Source organism: Muntiacus reevesi, chromosome 2 (assembly GCF_963930625.1).
Source record: "Muntiacus reevesi chromosome 2, mMunRee1.1, whole genome shotgun sequence".
NCBI classification, from domain to species: Eukaryota; Metazoa; Chordata; class Mammalia; order Artiodactyla; family Cervidae; genus Muntiacus; species Muntiacus reevesi.
In genome coordinates, this window is record NC_089250.1 from 264196319 (window position 1) to 264217307 (window position 20989).

The 20989-nt window shown below is 42.1% G+C and overlaps 1 protein-coding gene across 9 annotated transcripts in view; it reads left to right on the forward strand.

Annotated features, from left to right (window-relative positions):
• The window catches only part of LOC136161419 (zinc finger protein 234-like), a 58573-nt gene that overhangs the window by 13263 nt on the left and 24321 nt on the right, over positions 1-20989 (forward strand). For 3 of the 9 annotated variants that reach the window (XM_065926261.1, XM_065926268.1, XM_065926267.1), the window contains exons 1-3: positions 12713-12917; positions 14093-14157; positions 19907-20003. The exons of 3 other annotated variants lie outside the window; for them this stretch is intronic. In XM_065926261.1, the coding sequence (XP_065782333.1) occupies positions 19989-20003 (15 nt within the window). In that variant the 5' untranslated portion in view covers positions 12713-12917; positions 14093-14157; positions 19907-19988. Of the gene's footprint in view, positions 1-12712; positions 12918-13404; positions 14158-19906; positions 20004-20989 lie in introns of those variants that run through there. 3 more of the 9 variants (XM_065926263.1, XM_065926265.1, XM_065926264.1) reach the window with 3 other exon arrangements.

The following is a 20989-nucleotide window of genomic DNA, read 5'->3' on the forward strand; positions in this document are numbered from 1 at the left end:
GAATTTTGCTATATTTGTATATTAATCTGAAGCCATTATAATTCTGGCGAATATAATGGCAAGAGATACACAATATGGGCTTTGAAAGGTCACAGATTGTAACCTTCAGAGTATAATTGAATCTTTGTGTGTGTGTGTGTGTATGTGTGTGTGTGTGTGTGTGTGTGTGTGTGTGCATGCACACATACATCTGTATGTAGACATGCATAAGATCATGTGTCAAGGGATACTCTTCCATAGTGGTTTTACTTAGGAGCATGTTGTGGTATTTTTTCATTTTATAATTTCATGTTATGGTTTTTTTCAATGACTAGTACTATCAACGGAGAAGGCAATGGTACCCCAATCCAGTGCTCTTGCCTGGAAAATCCCATGGTCAGAGGAGCCTGGTGGCTGCAGTCCATGGGGTCGCGAAGAGTCAGACACGACTGAGCGACTTCAGTTTCACTTTTCACTTTTATGCATTGGAGAAGAACATGGCAACCCACTCCAGTGTTCTTGCCTGGAGAATCCCAGGGATGGGGTCGCACGGAGTTGGACACGACTGAAGTGACTTAGCAGTAGCAGTACTATAAAAGCAGGAAATTACAATGGAATTTGTAAAAAATTACTACTAAATATCCCTTGTAGTTAACACCCCATAATATGGTTGTTCTATATGTTCATAAGGCATATAAAGATCAAAATTATGATAGGACCCCAGAAGCCAATTTCAAAAATTAAAAAAAAAAAAAATTGTTTTGCATACACAGATAAATTGGTGTTTCAACCATTGAATCTTTATGCTGTATTTTATAAATACATAACGTGGGGAGCGCAAATTCAGCAGCTGGAAACGAAGTCGATATGTGTGCTCAGTTGTTTCAGTGGTATCTGCCTCTCTGCGACCCTGTGGACTGTATCCTGACAGGCTCCTCTGTCCATGGAATTCTCCAGGCAAGAATACTGGAGTGGGTTGCCATGCCCTCTTCCAGGGGATTTTCCCAACCAGAGTATTGACCCCATCTCCTGCATGGCCAGCAGATTCTTTACATATGTGGCTCAGCTGGTAAAGAATCTGCCTGCAATGGGGGAAACCTGGGTTGGGAAGATCCCCTGAAGAAGGGAAAGGCTACCCACTCCAGTATTCTGGCCTAGAGAATTCCGTGGACCGTATACTCCATGGGGTCGCAAAGAGTCGGAGACTATTGAGCGACTTTCACTTTTCCTGTTGAAAAGATGTGCGTGAGGAGGGAACACAGAATTACAACAGAGGAACCTCTCGATGTGGAACCAGTAAGGACAAAGCATGTTTGGTCACATTTCAGGGATTGAAATGTTTTGACTTTTGACTGAAGCCCGTTCCAAAGAAAGCCCAGTTTCCTTCTCCTCTTATTTCAACAGTAAAACTAGGGTTTACCAGGAAGCCTCTGTGACTGGTAATGCATTTATGTCACTTAGGCCTTTGGACACGTCTAAAGTGCTTCTAAGCTTGTAACCCTGTTCAGGAGCTGATGCAGTAGACTAGCAAGACATTTGCCTGAGACTTTAGGGGTTAAGGGAAGTGAAAACCAGGGGAACTGGCCACTTCCTCGTCAGGGGGTGAGGTTTTAACGGTTTTCCTCTCGGACCTTCATGGGAAGTGTAGTCCAAGAGGGCGGTAGTGTGGAGGGCCCACACGCACTCCCTTTGCATTCTGGGATGTGTAGTCCAAAGCTCCGTGTAGGCTGGCATACTGCAGCTATAGTAGGGCTGGACTGCTAATGTCTCCCCGCGGAATTCTGGGAAGTGTAGTCTAGGAAGTGTACCCAGGAAGGGTAGTCGCCGGCCCTTCGGCCCTATACAATGTATACAGTATGTCAGATGGGAATATATGCTATGTAAAAACAAGACAGCGTATGGCTAACGGAAATTTCCAGGAATGTAGAATACATAGGGAGAATTTAGTATATGATAATGTATGGTAATAAAAGAGGCATCACCGATAAGGCATTACTTATGACACCTAAAAAGAAGTTAGTAGCAAGCTATTTGACTAATTGGTGGAACAGAGTCCCAAGGAGAATGTAACTTCCTGTCCAATATTGACTTTTAAAATCTGTATTCCGCCCTATTTGTTTCCTCCTTGCAAGGTCTTACTCTGCTTAAAAATTAGGTTATCTTCTAATTTTTCAGTCTTTTTTATTTCCCCAGTGGAATCTGTAGGAAGTTTTCTGATGTGAAGTTTTATAATAGTGTATGTTATTATAGTAAACTCTGCATATTGTCTTCCTGAAGGATATTTCCCAGCAGGAAACAAAAGACCACTCTATCTGCTTCTTCTCTGAATGTTAGGCCCTTAGGTGATAAATTATTTTCTCCCAAACGTGTATCTTTCCAACCTACCAGGGCCTCCAAAGCTTCTTCCAGTGGAGAAAACTTCTAATAAAGCAAAAGTTTTCAACACTGCCTGGGGATGTCTTCTGATAATCTGTCAGTAACGGTCTTACTTGAGCTTTTGAGCATTTGAATCAGATGTGCAATTATGTGAAAACTGTTTATTAATCACTTGTTGCAGCAGAGAAAGTAAGGCTTGAGTAACATGCAGTCTCGTCTTGGTAAACATTCCCTAGGTGGTGTTTTTCTTGCTCTGTAACTATTAGATCTCTAATTTATATTTCACCTGTGAAACTTATTATGATTCTAAATGGATCCCACTAAACAGTAGTGAAAGGGAACCTGGTGGAACAGTTCTCAGTGTCTGGAGGTATGCAAATGATACATGATGCTGAAGAAAAATAGAAGTTTGTCATGTCCCCATAAGGCCTTAGGGTGTGGACCTAAGTTTATAACCTTGGCATCTCTGAGCAAAGCACTCATATGCCCCATCTCTTAATTTTCTTTATCCTCTTAGGAAATCAGAATCTAAATGGCATAGAGACTCTTCAAGAAGTTGGATTAAGGTATCTGTCCCACGAAGAGTTTTTCTGCTCAAAAATCTGGCTACAGGTTACAGAGGAATTAACCAGGTGTCGAGATTCCATGGGAATTATCCAAGGAATTGGCTGTCAATTGGAAAAACAAAGTGATACACTCTATAAAGATGAGTTCAGTAAAGACTTCACTCAGAGTTCATATCTTCAAGTTCAGCACAGAGACTACACTGGAGGAAAACCCTGTAAAGGGGTGGAGTGTGGGAAGGATTTCATATGGGGCTCTCACCTTCAAATGAACCAGACAGCCTCCACAGGAGAGAAGCCCTATAAATGTGAAAAATGTGAAAACACCTTCCGTCGGTTTTCAAGTCTTCAAGCCCATCAGAGAGTTCACAGTAGAGCAAAACTGAACAATCATGATACGTCGCATAAAGGTTTTAGTCTTAGGTCATATCTTCATCAACATCAAAGAGTCCCCACTGGAGAGAATCCACACAGATTAGAGGAGTGTGGGAGGAACATCAGAAAAAGCTCACATTTTCAGGCTCCTCTGATAGCCCACCCATTGGAGAAACCCTATCAGTGTGAGGAATGTGGGCTGGGCTTCAGTAAGCGCTCCTATCTCCATGTCCATCAGAGAGTTCACACGGAAAAGAAACCTTATCAATGTGAAGAGTGTGGGAAGGGCTTCAGTTGGCATTCACGCCTGCAGGCTCATCAGCGAATCCACACTGGGGAGAAACCTTACAAATGTGACGCATGTGGCAAGGGCTTCAGTTACAGCTCACACCTAAACATCCATTGTAGAATCCACACAGGTGAGAAACCGTATAAGTGTGAGGAATGTGGGAAAGGCTTTAGTGTGGGTTCCCACCTCCAGGCCCATCAGATAAGCCACACTGGAGAGAAACCTTACAAATGCGAGGAGTGTGGGAAGGGTTTCTGCCGGGCCTCAAATCTTCTGGACCATCAGAGAGGCCATAGTGGTGAGAAACCCTATCAATGTGATGCATGCGGAAAGGGCTTTAGTCGTAGCTCAGATTTTAACATTCATTTTAGAGTCCATACAGGAGAGAAACCATATAAATGTGAGGAGTGTGGGAAAGGTTTCAGTCAGGCCTCAAATCTTCTGGCCCATCAGAGAGGCCACACTGGAGAAAAACCATACAAATGTGGTACATGTGGGAAGGGCTTCAGCCGGAGTTCAGATCTTAACGTTCATTGTCGAATCCACACAGGAGAGAAGCCCTATAAATGTGAGAAGTGTGGGAAGGCCTTCAGTCAGTTCTCAAGCCTTCAAGTGCATCAGAGAGTCCACACTGGAGAGAAACCATATCAGTGTGCAGTGTGTGGGAAAGGCTTCAGTGTGGGCTCACAGCTGCAGGCCCATCAGAGGTGCCATACTGGAGAGAAACCCTACCACTGTGAGGAGTGTGGGAAAGGCTTCTGTCGGGCCTCAAATTTTCTGGCTCACCGTGGAGTTCACACAGGAGAGAAACCATACCGATGTGATGTGTGTGGTAAGCGCTTCAGACAGAGATCATACCTTCAAGCCCACCAGAGGGTTCACACTGGAGAGAAACCATATAAGTGTGAGGAGTGTGGTAAGGTCTTCAGTTGGAGCTCATACCTCCAGGCCCATCAGAGAGTCCACACAGGGGAAAAACCATATAAATGTGAGGAGTGTGGGAAAGGCTTCAGTTGGAGCTCCAGTCTTACAATTCATCAGCGAGTCCATACTGGGGATGAGGGTGACAAGGACTTTGCCTCATCAGAGAATACATACAGCAAAGAATCTCTATAAAATTGCATGTGTTAATATCTCACATGTGTGCTAAAATAGTCCTGTCATAGAAAACAAAACATTTATTTCCTCCAGAACTCGCAAAGTGTCATGGTGGTTGGGTGACCACATAGCAGAGAATCCTCATGAGCGTGGAGAAAAGAACTTCATTGAGCACCTTGACATTTAGCAGATAACTACACGGATGAGAGGCATGGGAAGGATGGGTCCAATCTGGAGGCAACCAAAAGTACTAAAACAGAAATGCCCAAATCTCTTCAACTAGAACAGAAGCTCCCAGAAGGCATGGACTTTGTTTACAGCAAGTCTACTCTGCCTCTTCAGTGCCTATCACACTGCAGGTGTCCAGTAATGTGAAATGAGTGAAAGGGAGAACAGTCACTTTTGAAATTTTTATTCAGTTCCTCTCTAAAATTTTCTATAAACTTGTAAACAGAGGAATTCTCCAAGGCTTGGAAGATTCAATTAGACATTGGGGTCATCGTCCAAACCCTGCAGGTCTTCTGAACCAGTGCTTATCAAACTGAAGGTCATAACCCATTAATGGATACAGAATCACCAGGTTGTGTGTGGCCAGCAATTTTGTATGCTAACAGTTCCTTATTGAGGTGTACTTTGCAAGCAAGCACATGCAAAAATCTCACGTTTACAGCTTCATGAATTTTGACAAATGTATCTATTTGTGTAATCATCACCAAACTCAATATATTCCACATTTCTATTAAACCTGAGTGTTTTCTTGTGTACCGTTCTTGTCAGTTCCACCTCCAGTGGCAGCAAGTATGATAATTTCTATATGGTGTATTAACTAGATCTGTCCGACAATATTTGTGTATCAATACAGGTTTTCTTTTTTAGGTAAATACTTAGGAGTGGGATTATTCTCTTGTAAGAGTATGTCTAACTGTGAAAAACAGATGTGTCTAAAGTGGATATGCCATTTTGCACTCCCACCACCAGTGCATATTAGGGTTTTATTTTTTAGCATTTCAGTATTAGTGGTTTCTCATGTTGGTCTTAATTTATGTTTCCCTAATGACTAAGTTGAGCATTTTTATACATGAATGTTTGATAACCATAGACCTATTTTCTTTGGTGAACTGTTTTCTTGTTCTTTATTTTTGAGTTCTTTATATGTTCTGGACACTTGTCCTTTTCATGTGTTTTGCAGATACTTTGTCACAGTGTGTGGTTTTTGTTTTTGCCCCATTAGCAGTATTTTTCACAGAGCATTTAAGTTTTTTAAATTTTTGATGAAGTTCAGTTTTTGTCTTCTGTGATTGTGCTTTGGATTTCAGATATAAGAACTCTGCCTAATTTAATGTCATAAAGGTTTTTCTGCCCCCACTTTTTTTCCCCTACTCTAATAGCTGCACAGTTTCAGGTTTTACATTGAGGTCTATGATCCATTTGAATTACTATTTCTACAATATTAATTTTTTGGCTGTGCCAAGTCTTATTGGTGGCACGTGGGATCTTTGCTCTTGCGGCATGCAGCATCTTTTTACGGGCTTCTGGGATCTAGTTCCCTGAGCACAGATCAGACCCAGGCCCTCTGCAGTGGAAGCCGGAATCTTAGCCACTGAACTACCACGAAAGTCTATGACTCATTGACTTCGGTGTCTCAGACTCATATGAGAGATACAATAAAGAATCAACCAAATTACTGTATTCTCTTGTGCCCATGAAGGTTATAACACACTTTTGAGCTTTGTATGTTTTTTGCCTCGCCACACTTGTAGGATCTCTAATCTCAACCAGGCATTGACCCCAAGTCACTTCAGTGAAAGCCTGGAATTCTAACCAGTCACTCAGCAGGGAAGTCCCTATAATACAACCTTAGCATGTTGTTATCAACAGTTCTATGTAGATTTCCAAACGTGCAGCTTCTAGAGCCTTCACCGTGTGTGATGTTCTTTCAGAGAATCTGAAGTCCATCACTGGAGTTTGAAGTAAACTTTTAAATGATATGTAGTTTTGCTTACAAACAGTAGCTTAAACAACATACAAAGTCCCCGCTCCTGGATTCAGGAGAGGGTAACACTCGCCTCTAGTAGGAATCCACCTTACTGCCCAGGAAGTCGACTGCATAAACTTTGCCTGCAAGGGCATTGTGGAAACTATAGTCCAACATCTGTGAAGGGTCTTAAATACTTCCAGGGGAAAGAATGAAAAGTGTTAGTCGCTCAGCCGTGTCCGATTCTTTGCGACCCTAAGGACTACAGCTCGCCAGATTGCTGTCTATAGTATTCTCCAGGCAGTAATACTGGAGTGCGTTGTCATTTCCCTCTCCACACAATCTTCCCGACCCAAGGATAGAACTTCGGTCTCCTGAACTGCAGGCTTCAGATTGCAGGCCTTCTGAGAATTCGGGGGGTATGCCCACTTGGCTTTCTGGGAAGTGTAGTCAACAAGTTCGGCAGGCTCTCGGACACTTTCGCACAGGCGCGACCCCGACAAGGGAATTGTGGGAAGTGTGTTCCCAGAGCAGCCTCTGGGTGGAACTTCCGCTCTGGGCGGAACTTATGCTTTGGGCGGTCCTGTTATCCCCCTCTCCTACCTGGCACCGGTGAGTGGTTTCTGCATTTTGCGACCCGTGGGAACTTGTTTGGGAACCTGTCTAACCCAGTCATCAATTTGGGGGCAAGAGCTGCTTCAGAGAGCAGTGGTTTGAGGGGTGGGGCGTGGAAGGTGATTCCTTTGGGCTGAGGCCTCTCCGTTCACGGATGTGGATGGGTCAGTTTTGGTCTAGTTGGAGGGTCTCCAGATTTCTCCCCGTGAGGACCCTCCTACCAGGCTGCACGCTGTCCATCTCCCTATGTCATTTGCCGCAGTAGAAAATTGGATGAATTAAATTTCTCCTTCTCTAACGGCTTTCCGTAAGTTTCGGATGAGGTTATTAGTCTTAAACATCAGATTCAATTCTCTCTTGGTTCAGTGCTTAGGACTTCGCACTTTAACTGCTAAGGACCTGGGTAGGATTCCTGGTCAGGGGGGTAAGATCACACAAGCCGCTCGTGGCGCGGCCACCCCCCCCCCAAAAAAAAAATTCCAATGGGTAAATTTAAATATCTAATTTGCCTTTATGAAGCAGTTTGTGGACTGGTCACCATAGGAGGGTTATTCAAAATGGACACTTTTTTCCTTAAGCAGAAGAGTTGGGCAAAGGAATTGTTAGTTAAAGAAAAGAAAGGATAATTTTAGTTCATGGCATCTTTTTGGGGAGGGATGGGAATGGCAAGGGCTTCTAGCGCGGATACCTGTTCCTTGGGGGATGGAGATTTTAGTGCTAACCATAAAATACCAACCTAGTTGATTAAGATTGCATTTCTATGAAAGATGAAAACTGAAATAAAGTCTCCATTTGCTGCTGTGGTGTGTGTGTGTGACAATGACTCCACTTTAGGCCTTAAAAAAAAAAAATACTACCTTCGTAGTGTTGCAGAAACCAGGAATCAAGAAACCAAGTACCACACTGGGAGAGTTGGAGAGCTCAGGTTTATTACACCGGTGGGCTCAGCGGAGTTAACTCTCCAAGCTCTGAGCAAAGCCCGAACAAAGGGGTTACAGAAATTTTACAGACAGACTATAGTGGGCAACACTAGCTGCTAACAGGCTGGTTTAAACTAAGGGGTTTTGCACACGCAGGACCAGCTGTCAAGATGGGGAGGGGGATGCCGTACCTTTACATGGACAAGCATGATTAAGCAGGTTTGCAGGGGCTGGGCAATTGCAAAGAGCAGGACAATATGAGTGAGATAACCTCCACTTCCTAGTATTGTAAGTCCCCACTTTCTGAGACTACGTGACCTACGTGATCCAGACTTTGCAAGGAGAAAGCTGAGTTACCAAGGCAGAATGACCAGGAAGTTATGTAAAATTTTAACTTTTCCTTTTCAGTAGTGGTTTGAGAATTAAACCAGTTGTTGAGTTGCCCAGTTGTTTCTGACTCTTTGTGACCCCATGGACTACAGAACGCCAGGCCTGCCTATCCTTCACCATCTACTGGAGTTTGCCCAAGTTCATGTTCATTGCATCAGTGATGCCCTCCAGCCATCTCATCCTCTGACACCCTCTTCTCCTTCTGCCCTCAATCTTTCCCAGAATCAGGGACTTTTCCAGTGAGTCACCTGTTTGCATCAGATGACCAAAATACTCGTGCTTCAGCTTCAGCATCAGTCCTTCCAGTGAATATTCACGATTGATCTCCCTTAGGATTGACTGGTTTGATCTCCTTGCTGTCCAAGGGACTTTAAGGAGTGTTCTCCAGCACTGCAGTTTGAACGCATAAAGGTTTTGGTGTTCTTTCTTCTTTACTGGTCCTTCTCTCACAATCCTATGTGACCACTGGGAATACCATAGCCTTGACTATATGGGCCTCTGTTGGCAGAGTAATGTCTCTGCTTTTCAATTCATTGTTTAGGTTTGTCATTAGTTTCCTGCCAAGAAGCAATCGCCTTCTGATTTCATGGCTGCAGTCACTGTGTGCAATGATTTTGGAGCCCAAGTAGAGGAAATCCGTCACTACTTCCACATTTCCCCCTTCAATTTGCCATGCAGTAATGAGGCCATACGCCATGATCTTTGTTTTTTTTAATATTGAGTCTTAAGCCAGTGTGAGTGTGTGTGACTGTGTGTGTGAAACAAATGACTCCACCTTGAACCTGTTAGTTGTGTTTTTTTTGTTTTTTTTTTTAGAACCTGTTAGTTGTGGTTTTTTTTGTTTGTTTGTTTGTTTTTTTAACACTATCTTCGTAGTACAGTGGCTTGAGATAGTGTGAATAAAATCTTGTTGGAGAAAGTATGCATATTTTGAGGTGTAGGACAATCATTTTAGCTTATCCATGGTTTGGCCTTGTATGTAGCACTGCTTTTATTGAAAAGCCCACTGGGGATTGGGTAATTTAGGTGGCAGGCAGGAGTCACTGTTATGGCTTGAATTCTTTGCTTTGAGGTAGCCTACTCACTCAGGAGCTGGAGTCATTCTGAGCCAAAAGCAGCCAAAATGTCCGTGCCCACATTGCACTTGCCTATGGAAACCACAGTGACTGGCACCTAAAATGTCCCAAAGCATCGCACCCACAACCACATCAGGCACATAGGCCACACAAGCACATAAGCACTGTGGGTACCAGGTTCATCCCCAAAGCCCAGTGTCACCAGTTTAATCTTTAGACGTACAGAGGCCTAGAAAAACCACCATATGTGATGCAGCGTCCAGGATTCCCAGAAAGTCTTAATTCCTCTGTTTCCCCCTTTTATCTTTGAGAATTGGGCCACTGTCTCTGGTGAAGACACGGAGAGCTTGGTCCCATCCCTAAGTATGTTATTTGGCTGGAGACATTTGAATCTGCAATGTCCCCTTAAGTAAGACGCAGCATCCAGTTAGCATGGGATTTTACTAGCTTCTGTCCTTATCTATACTTCAATTTTTAAATTTCTCCCTCAGGGAGGAGATTTTCTCAAATGTTTCAGTAAAGCCATCAGTCGTTTTGTACTGCACAAAAATGAGAGTTGTGAGCGACCTGGACTGGATAGAGCTTCCTGCACAGGACCCTTGTATTTCTTCCAGACACTGCAACCCCTGGGACATCATGGGAGTTGGCGAGTTGCACACAAGGGAGTTTGAGCTTGGTCAAAAGCCTTGGTAGGATATAGTCTCCCTCTCTTCCAGGAGTCACCTCTCAGACTTCTGTCCGCACCCACTGAACCAGGTTCTCCCTGGTAACAGGAAGCTTATGTATATCCTGTTTGTCCCCATGTGGCCAGAGGGTAGGCAGCAGCTCAGTTTTTCACTCAGGGAACTGGTACTGCCAAGGGACAATGGGACTTACAAGTCCTTGCATCTCCACCATGCCACGTGGAAATGTCCCTGCTCAATCTGTTACCGGATTTGGGCTTTGGTTGGGTGTTTTGGGACAGAGCCTAAGGAAGCAGGGTTCACTCTAGGTTGGATGCTGTCAGAAAGCTTTGGGAGAGCAGACAAAACAAAGATAAAGTCTAAAGTCATAAAGAAGTGGCAGTCACTCTTCTAGCCAAGAGGGTGACGCTTGGTATTATGTGGGTGGCACAGTGACCTTATTTTTGTCTGTCTAAACAAAATTATGGAGGGGCCTTGTTCTGTCTTACTTTACCCATAGTCTCAGAGACACCTCATTTGAGGATGGTATTCTGTGATTGGTTTATATCCTAAAGGAGAATAACATTGCCCTAGTTGGAGTGCCATGCCAGCTTCCACATGTCAGGGGCTGTTTTGTTTTCATCTCTCAGATTCATTCAATGAATCATTATATAATCATCATTGAAAGGTTTTAGATTTTCAGTGGCTTTTATTAGAAAATGTCTAGCTCATATTGAGTTCAGAGAAATAGGGCAAAATACAAGCCTTGAATAACAATTACAAGTGGGGACTTCTCTGGTGGTCCAGTGATTAAGACTCTATGTTTCCATTGGAGGGGGTGTGGGTTCAAACCCTGGACAAGGAACTGTATAAGATCTTGAATACCAAATAGAGTGTGGGCAAAACAAAAAACCCAAGTCTGTGTGTTGATATATGTTAAGTATGTTTATAGGGAGAGAAAAAATCTGGTTATCTTCAAGGGGACAGAATCTAAGTATTATTCCACCCCACCCCATCCTCCCATTTTGCTTTATACTGTTTTAATTAGCTTCGAGTAACACGGATGAGAGAGTTGGACTGTGAAGTAAGCTGAGCGCTGAAAAATTGATGCTTTTGAACTATGGTGTAGGAGAGGACTTTTGAGAGTCCCTTGGACTGCAAGGAGATCCAACCAGTCCATCGTAAAGGAGATCAGTCCTGGATGTTCATTGGAAGGACTGATGCTGAAGTTGAAACTCCAATAATTTGGCCACCTTATGCGAAGTGTTGACTCATTGGAAAAGACCCTGATGCTGGGAGGGATAGGGGGCAGGAGGAGAAGGGGACAACAGAGGATGAGATGGCTGGATGACATCACCAACTCGATGGACATGAGTTTGAGTAAACTGTGGGAGTTGGTGATGGACAGGTAGGCCTGGTGTGCTGTGATTCATGGGCTCGCAAAGAGTTGGACACTGAGCGACTGAACTGAACGTATGTTTTAAAATTACCACCGATAATAAAGATTTTAACCAGAAAATATTAATATTTAATATACTAAATACAATATTTCATATTAATATAAACATCCTCTTTCACCAATAGAATTCTCAGTGCTCTGACATTAAATCATAGGCTTTGGGAATCACCGTGACTCCAGTGCCAAGCTCTTCAGCAATTATGCTTGCATTGAGATAGCAATTTCCTAACTTTCTGATATTTGGTGTTTTCACATCCAAAGTAGGGATCATATCAACCTCAATGAAAAGTTTAGGTGAGGGAAGAGCACTTTTCCATGAGGACGAGTTTCCATTTTGGCCCTCTCAAGTTTGTTTTTCCTGCCAAAGCAGTGGTACCACAGGGTCTGGAGTTGGCACTGCTACCTCCTTTCTTCCTCATTGCGCCTCCCAAATCATTCCTCTTCGCCTATTCTTTTACCTCACAGCTTTAGACTCCTAACATCAGATTAGACTAAAATGAGCCTGCATTCAATCACCTTGTGTCCCCTAAGCAGTTAATATCTTAAAGATTGTATCTTCCTACTTGTTCCCTTTCCAACAACACTCCTGCCATAATTGGGAGACATTTTGATTTCAGAAAGTCGTGTCTATGGAATATTTTTACTGGGGAACTCAAGGAAAATTAACAGACCTCGTGCAGGGAACCTCATCACCGCCCGGGGAGTCGGGACCGTGGAGTTCTTTCCGCTGTGGAATTTTGGGAAGTGTAGTCAAGCAGCTCCCGTAGTTCCAACACTTCTTCCTGGAAAGTGAGACTCTGGTTAGTGTCCCTTGGCATTCGGGGAAGTGTAGTTCTGACACTGTTAGTTTCTTGCAGTGCCGCTCAAGAAGGGGAAATCAGATGAATCCTGGGAAGTGTAGTCCAGATGCCCCGTGAACTCCTAGGACTTCCGTCCAGGGAGAGTGAGGTTGCTGGTGTCTCTTCCGTGGGGTGGGCTTGTCAGTTCCGCGTCTTGGTGGCCCTTCCAAATGTTCTGGATCTATGCATGGGATGCGCAACTACCTGGCAATCGACTTAGGGGGAAAGAATCCTCGGCGGAGAGTGCAGGTGCTGAGGAGCAAAGGCAGCGGTGTGCGCTCCCGTTGGCGGAGCGGTTGGGGTATTCTGGCGACCCTGAGAGAGGACCAGCTCCCCTCTCATATCTCCTAGATTATGTGTTTACGTGTCTTTGGGCTAGCCAGTTCCGCCTCTCAGCTTTCCACGCACGCTTCTACTTCCTCACATGGGAAGTTAATCTCCCCGTGCCTCCCGTTGTGTGTGTGTGTGTGTGTGTGTGTGTGTGTGTGTGCGTGCGTGTGCGCGCGCTCGCACCTAGTCGCTCAGTCGTGTTTGACTCTGCCATCCCTTGAACTGTGTGTGTGGTGTGGGTGTGTGTGTGTGCGCGCGCGCGCACCTAGTCGCTCAGTCGTGTCTGACTCTGCCATCTAATCTCCCCGTGCCTCCCGGGGTGTGTGTGTGTGGGGTGTGTGTGTGTGTGTGTGTAGTGTGTGTGTGTGTGGTGTGTGTGTGGGTGTGTGTGTGTGCGCGCGCGCGCACCTAGTCGCTCAGTCGTGTTTGACTCTGCCATCCCTTGAACTGTGTGTGTGGGGGGTGTGTGTGTGTGTGTGTAGTGTGTGTGTGTGTGGTGTGTGTGTGTGGTGTGTGTGTGTGGTGTGTGTGTGGGTGTGTGTGTGTGCGCGCGCGCGCACCTAGTCGCCCAGTCGTGTCTGACTCTGCCATCCCATGAACTGTGGCCCGCCAGGCTCGTGTGTGTGCACGCGTGCGCGCACCTAGTCGCCCAGTCGTGTCTGACTGCCATCCCATGAACTGTGGCCCGCCAGGCTCCTCTGTCCATGGGATTCTCCAGGCATGAATACTGTTACCACGCCCTCCTCCAGAGGATCTTCCTCACCAGGGATCGGACCCATATCCCCCGCTTTGCAGGAGGATTCTTATTGCCTGAGCCACCCATTACTTTTCTTTAAAAAGTAATAGAGTTGTTTTGGGAAGAGGTGATACAAATAAAAGTCTTGGCCGGTTCCTGGCAAATAGTGAGTGCTGATTTCTCCTTGCTGTTAATTTCTCAAAGAACAGTCAGGTACCCGGGTTAGCATCAGAGATCCACTTTCAGTGACCCTTACCCTTCTTTCCATGTCTGTGCGACACTGGGTCATCCTGCACCCCTTCTGACTTGGAAGAGAAGGTTCCAGACTGCTCGGAGGGAAGAGAGGCCTTAACTTTTAACGAAGACGAGGGCTCGGTCCTGGCATTTTCTAGCATTCTTTCTTTCCCCAGCGTGACCTCAAAAAGAACTACAGGAAGTAGGAGTGACTGCCGGGCTACTAACTGCAAAGCTCCACGTGAGTAGGATTTGATATTTTTCTCTTACAATGGCGTTATATCAATCAGAGAATGTGTCCGATGTGTAATTGGACATGGGCATTGATAATAATTAACCCTTAATCGTTAACTTCAGTGAGTGAAAGTGTTAATCGCTGAGTCCTGTTGAACTGTTTTCGACCCCATGGACTGTAGCCCTTCGGCCTCCCATCCATGAAATTCTCCAGGCAAGAATACTGGAACGGGTAGCCTTTGTCTTCTCTCCAGGGGATCTTCCTGATCCAGGGATCTGATTCGGTTCTTCTGCATTACAGGTAGATTGTTTACCCTCTGAGACACCAAGGAAACCCCAATGATGAGGGCTTTACACAAATAAATACATTGTGCCGCACCATGACTCTGAAAAGAAATGTTGCTTTTTTCCCCCTTCTGTAAAATGAGATTGATACTCAGAGTGCTGTAAATTATGTGCCCATAGTCACCCACAAAGTCAGGGGCTCAATTGAGGTTGAAATTCAGGCAATCAGTCCAGAGCTTGAGTTCATAGTCTTTTAGTCCTTAAGGCTTAGGAACCAGGTGGAATCAGGCATCATAGTTAGGAATTGATTGTGAAGGGCCTTAAATCAAATAAGATGGGCTTGGACTTTCCTGTGAGTTTTTAAAGTCATTGTGAACTATTTTGTTTCCCTTGTTGTGATTAATATTTCTTATTTCATTCAGGAATTAAGAAATTTGAGAGAGAAAATTTCTTAATTACTCAGTAATTCAGGGTGTAATGATAGCAAGTGTTAAGCTTCTAATACATTTTTGCTTAGTGGCTCTTTTTGTATATTTGTCTATAAACATTTTACAGATTTTTTTTTTTAAATCACGCCTTTCTCAGTGGTTTCCCCCTTATGTGTTTTAACTATGGGAATTTCCAAACACTATAAGAAAAAATAAACTAATGAACTTCCATATAATTTCTTGATTAGTCTTACTATTTTCATTATTTCCATTCCTATGACTGTTTTCTGACTTTTAAGGCTATTTTATATTTATATAGTGTTAAACCTATGGAAAAGTTGCAAAAGTAGTATAAGGAGCTCTCATATACCTGTTACCCAAATTCACTGATTGTTTACATTTTGACTATCTGCTCTGTACCTCCATCAGCCAAATAACACCAGGAAGTTACCTGTATTCAATGACAGCTTATCTTAACTTTTTGCATGAAGGAAGCCCATATACCATGAAATCAGGAGGTGTCTTGGTAAGAGGGATTTCAGAAAGACTTGATTGTAGAATTTTAGCATCACATACTTGGTAATGGTAGATATTATACTAAAGAATAGTGTTTATCTAGTAGATATCTATTAAGTTAATCATAAGTAAGTAATGCCAGATAGCCTATTGGTTAATGTACTATTAAATAATCCACAGTCTTGTATTTATTTTGTTATGTTTTTTAACTAAAAGTCTTCATAACTGGTTTTCCCCCAAGTTCAAAGTCCAATTTTATGCTCTATGTTGTATTTTTTTTTTATTTATTTTTATCAGTTGGAGGCTAATTACTTTACAGTATTGTAGTGGGTTTTGTCATACATTGATATGAATCAGCCTTGGAGTTACATGTATTCCCCATCCTGATCCCCCCTCTCACCTCCCTTTCCACCCGATTCCTCTGGGTCTTCCCAGCGCACCAGGCCTGAGCACTTGTCTCATGCATCCAACCTGGGGTGGTGATCTGTTTCACCATAGATAATATACATGTTTCGATGCTGTTCTCTAGAAACATCCAACCCTCGCCTTCTCCCACAGAGTCCAAAAGTCTGTTCTGTACATCTGTGTCTCTTTTTCTGTTTTGCATATAGGGTTATCATTACCATCTTTCTAAATTCCATATATATGTGTTAGTATGCTGTATGTTGTATTTTTTGTTTATAAACATTTTACAGAACTTTTCTCATACTTTTCTTAATGTTCTTGTTTCATTTTTTTGACATAACTTTTTAAATTTAATTAATTAATTAATTTTACTTTACAACATAGTATTGGTTTTCCCATACATTAACTTCAGTCCAACAGGAGTGTACATGAGTTCCCCACTCTGAACCCCCCTCCCACCTCCCTCCCCATCCCTCTGGGTCGTCCCAGTGCACCAGCCCCAAGCATCCTATATCATGCATTGAACCTAAACTGGCGATTTATTTCACATATGATAATTTACATGTTTCAATGCCATTCTCCCATATCATCCTGCTCTCACCCTCTCCCACAGAGTCCAAAGACTGTTCAATACATTTGTGTCTGTCTTGCTGTCTCGCATACAGGGTTATCGTTACCATCTTTCTAAATTCCATATATATGTGTTAGTATACCGTACTGGTGTTTTTCTTTCTGACTTACTTCACTCTGTATAATAGGCTTCACTTTCATCCACCTCATTAGAACTAATTCAGATGTATTCTCTTTAATGGGTGAGTAATATTCCATTGTGTATATGTACCATAGCTTTCTTATCCATTCATCTGCTGATGGACATCTAGGTTGTTTCCATGTCATGGCTATTATAAACAGTGCTGCGATGAACATAGGGGTACATGTGTCTCTTTCAATTCTGGTTTCCTTAGTGTGTATGCCCACCAGCGGGATTGCTGGGTCATATGGCAGTTCTATTTCCAGTATTTTAAGGAATCTCCACACTGTTCTCCATAGTAGCTGTACTAGTTTGCATTCCCACCAACGTGTAAGAGGGTTCCCTTTTCTCCACACCCTCTCCAGCATTTATTACTTGTAGACTTTTGGATAGCAGCCATTCTGACTGGCGTGTAATGGTACCTCATTGTGGTTTTGATTTGCATTTCTCTGATAATGAGTGATGTTGAGCATCTTTTCATGTGTTTGTTAGCCATCTGTATGTCTTCTTTGGAGAAATGTCTGTTTAGTTCTTTGGCCCACTTTTTGATTGGGTCATTTATTTTTCTAGAATTGAGCTGCAGGAGTTACTTGTATATTTTTGAGATTAATTCTTTGTCCGTTGCTTCATTTGCTATTATTTTCTCCCATCCTGAAGGCTGTCTTTTCACCTGGCTTATAGTTTCCTTTGTTGTGCAAAAGCTTTTAAGTTTAATTAGGTCCCATTTGTTTATTTTTGCTTTTATTTCCAATATTCTGGGAGGTGCGTCATAGAGGATCCTGCTGTGGTTTATGTCAGAGAGTGTTTTGCCTATATTTTCCTCTAGGAGTTTTATAGTTTCTGGTCTTCAATTTAGATCTTTAATCCATTTTGAGTTTATTTTTGTGTATGGTGTTAGAAAGTGTTCTAGTTTCATTCTTTCACAAGTGGCAGACCAGTTTTCCCAGCACTACTTGTTAAAGAGATTATCTTTTCTCCATTGTAAATTCTTGCCTCCTTTGTCAAAGATAAGTTGTCCATAGGTGCATGGATGTATCTCTGGGCTTTCTATTTTGTTCCATTGATCTATATTTCTGTCCTTGTGCCAGTATCACACTGTCTTGATGACTGTGGCTTTGTAGTAGAGACTGAAGTCAGGCAGGTTGATTCCTCCAGTTCCATTCTTCTTTCTCAAGATTACTTTGGGTATTCGAGGTTTTTTTGTATTTCCATACAAATTGTGAAATTATTTGTGCTAATCCTCTGAAAAATACCGTTGGTAGCTTGATAGGGATTGCATTGAATCTATAGATTGCTTTGGGTAGTATACTCATTTTCACTATATTGATTCTTCCGATCCATGAACATGCTATATTTCTCCATCTATTTGTGTCCTCTTTGATTTCTTTAATCAGTGTTTTATAGTTTTCTATATATAGGTCTTTTGTTTCTTTCAGTAGATTTATTCCTAAGTATTTTATTCTTTTTGTTGCAATGGTGAATGGAATTGTTTCCTTACTTTCTCTTTCTGTTTTCTCATTGTTAATGTATAGGAATGCAAGGGATTTCTGTGTGTTAATTTTATATCCTGCAACTTTACTATATTCATTGATTAACTCTAGTAATTTTCTGGTGGAGTCTTTAGGGTTTTCTATGTAGAAGATCATGTCATCTGCAAACAGTGAGAGTTTTACTTTTCCTTTCCAATCTGGATTCCTTTTATTGCTTTTTCTGCTCTGATTGCTGTGGCCAAAACTTCCAAAACTATGTTGAATAGTAGTGGTGAGAGTGGGCACCCTAGTCTTGTTCCTGACTTTAGGGGAAATGCTTTCAATTTTTCACCATTGACAGTAATGTTTGCTGAGGGTTTGTCATATATGGCTTTTATTATGTTGAGGTATCTTCCTTCTATTCCTGCTTTCTAGAGGGTTTTTTTCTTTTCAATCATAAATTGGGTGTTGAATTTTCTCAATGGCTTTCTCTGCACCTATTGAGATAATCATATGGTTCTTCTTTAATGTGGAATGATTCTACAATCTTTGTCTTTTTTGTTCTTGATATTTTGGGGAAGTATCAGTTCAGTCGCTCAGTCGTGTCTGACTTTATGACCCCACAGACAGTATGCCAGGCTTCCCTGTCCATCACAAAGTCCTGGAGCTTGCTCAAACTCATGTCCATCAAGTCAGTGATCCCATCCAACCATCTCATCCTCTGTTGTCCTCTTCTGCCTTCCATCTTTCCCAGTATCAAGATCTTTTCCAATGAGTCAGTTCTTCACATCAGGTGGCCAAAATTCTGGAGCTTCAACTTCAGCATCAGTTCTTCCAATGAATATTCAGGGTTAATGTCCTTTAGGATTGACGGATTTGACCTCCTTGCTGTCCAAGGGACTCTCCAACATCACAGTTCAAAAGCATCAATTCTTTGATGCTCAGGTTTCTTTATGGCCCAACTCTCACGTCCATGACTGCTGGAAAAACCGTAGCTCTGACTAGATGGACCTTTGTCAGCAACGTAATGTCTTGGCTTTTTAATATGCTCTCTATGTTTTTGGGGTGTATGTAGTCAAGTTATTTTGGAGAAAGTTCTTCATTTGAGGTTCATCTGATGTTTTCCATTGTTAAGTTCAGATTATGCATTGTTGGCAGGGATTCTACAGAACTGTGAGGTGTCCTTGTCACTGCAGCATAGCTGGAGCCAAAGGATATCAGTATATCCCTATATTAATAAACTCAGCTTTGTTTACTGGGCTCAGGTAATGTCTGTCAGATTTCTTCCTTGTAAAGTTATCTCTTTTTTTAATTATTAAAGTTTTTTAATCGGGAGATACATTTACTAATTTACATCTACTGTAAAGAGAATCTTCTACTTCCCTACTTATTTATTTATTCATTCATATATAAATATTAGTGTTGATTCAATCCATAAATTCATATTGCAACTCTAAATGACATGTAGATTAATAAACATTTATTTTTACCAGCCTGAAATATATGTATCATAGAATTCACCCATTTCAGGTGTACAGTTTAATGATTTTTAGTAACTTTGCTGAGCAGCACAACTATCACCATAATAATTTGGAACAATTTCATTTCTGCAGTTAGATTCCTTAGTTAACCCCCATTCTCTCCCCAGAAAGCCAGGGTACCATTAACATACTTTCTGTCTCCATAGATTTGCCTATTCTAGACATTTCATATAAATAGAATGATACAGTATGTAGTCTTTTGTGTCTGTCTTCTGTTTGTTCATTCACACATAGGCTAACATTCCAGTTGTTTCCAATTGTAGGTTATTATGAGTAATGCTGCTTTGAACTTTGATGCACTCATTCACAAGAAGCATCTGTGACCCAAGCTACTCTTTCATGTCTTTTTCTGCCTTCTCAGGCTCTCAGAACTCGCTCAGACAATTCTGACCTAGAACCTGTATAACTCAGGACTGTGCCCATCCCTAGGCATAGGAGGAAACATGACCACACTCAAGGTGAGTAGTACCTGCCTTTCTCACTTTAAAGTTCCATCTCATTGCTCAGATTGTTGCACGTTTGTTTTGGGATGACTCAAGCAGAACAGGAGACATGGGAGACATTACATTGTCCTTCTTGAGTTTTATTTGTGTTTGTTTTTATTTTATGTGATTATTATATATTTTATGGAGTAGAAAAATGACTAGAAATGAATAACTCTCCCATTTCATTACTTCCCTACTGGCAAACTAACTGTTTTTATTTTCTCTTTGTCTGTTCCTCATGTGCGTTTATAACTGTATCTGTATTTAGGTGTACATCTAACTTTAAATTTTGACTTTGTTCCATTAATATTATATATTTTCTAAAATGGGTACTTCACATTTGCCACTGTATTGATACACCTTTTTAAAAAATTTTTTGGCAGCTTTTTGACTACATCCTACCATAGACATTTAGGTGGTTTACAAATTTGACTGTTTTAGTCAACCCTTCAGTGACAGCTTTCTTCCATGATACCCTTTCCCCTCAAATCAGTTGTGAAAACAATGTCAGTTTTCTGTCCTTGATGTACTATGCATTCAATATAGAAAGAACTATATTTGATCTGTGTTGTGTTGGCTGTTTCTTAGGTAGAATATCCAAATAACAACATGGCACACCTCTTTTTTCTTTCTATCTCTCTCTCTCTCTCTCTCTTTTTTTTTTTTTTGATGCACCACATGGCTTGTGGGATTTTCGTTTGTTAAAAAGATTTGGGAAGACTTCCAGGTGGTCTAGTGGCTAAGATTCCATACTCCCAATGCAGGGGGCCTGAGTTAAATCCCTGATCAGGGAACTAGGTCCCACACACCCCAACTAAAAATTTGCATGCTGCAACTGAAACCTGGTTCTGCCAAATGAATAAATAAATAAATGAATTATATTTTTAAAATGTTGGTATAACATCAGACACATGTAATGTCCATCTTACAATCAGTGGCTACTTAAAAAGGGAAAGTGC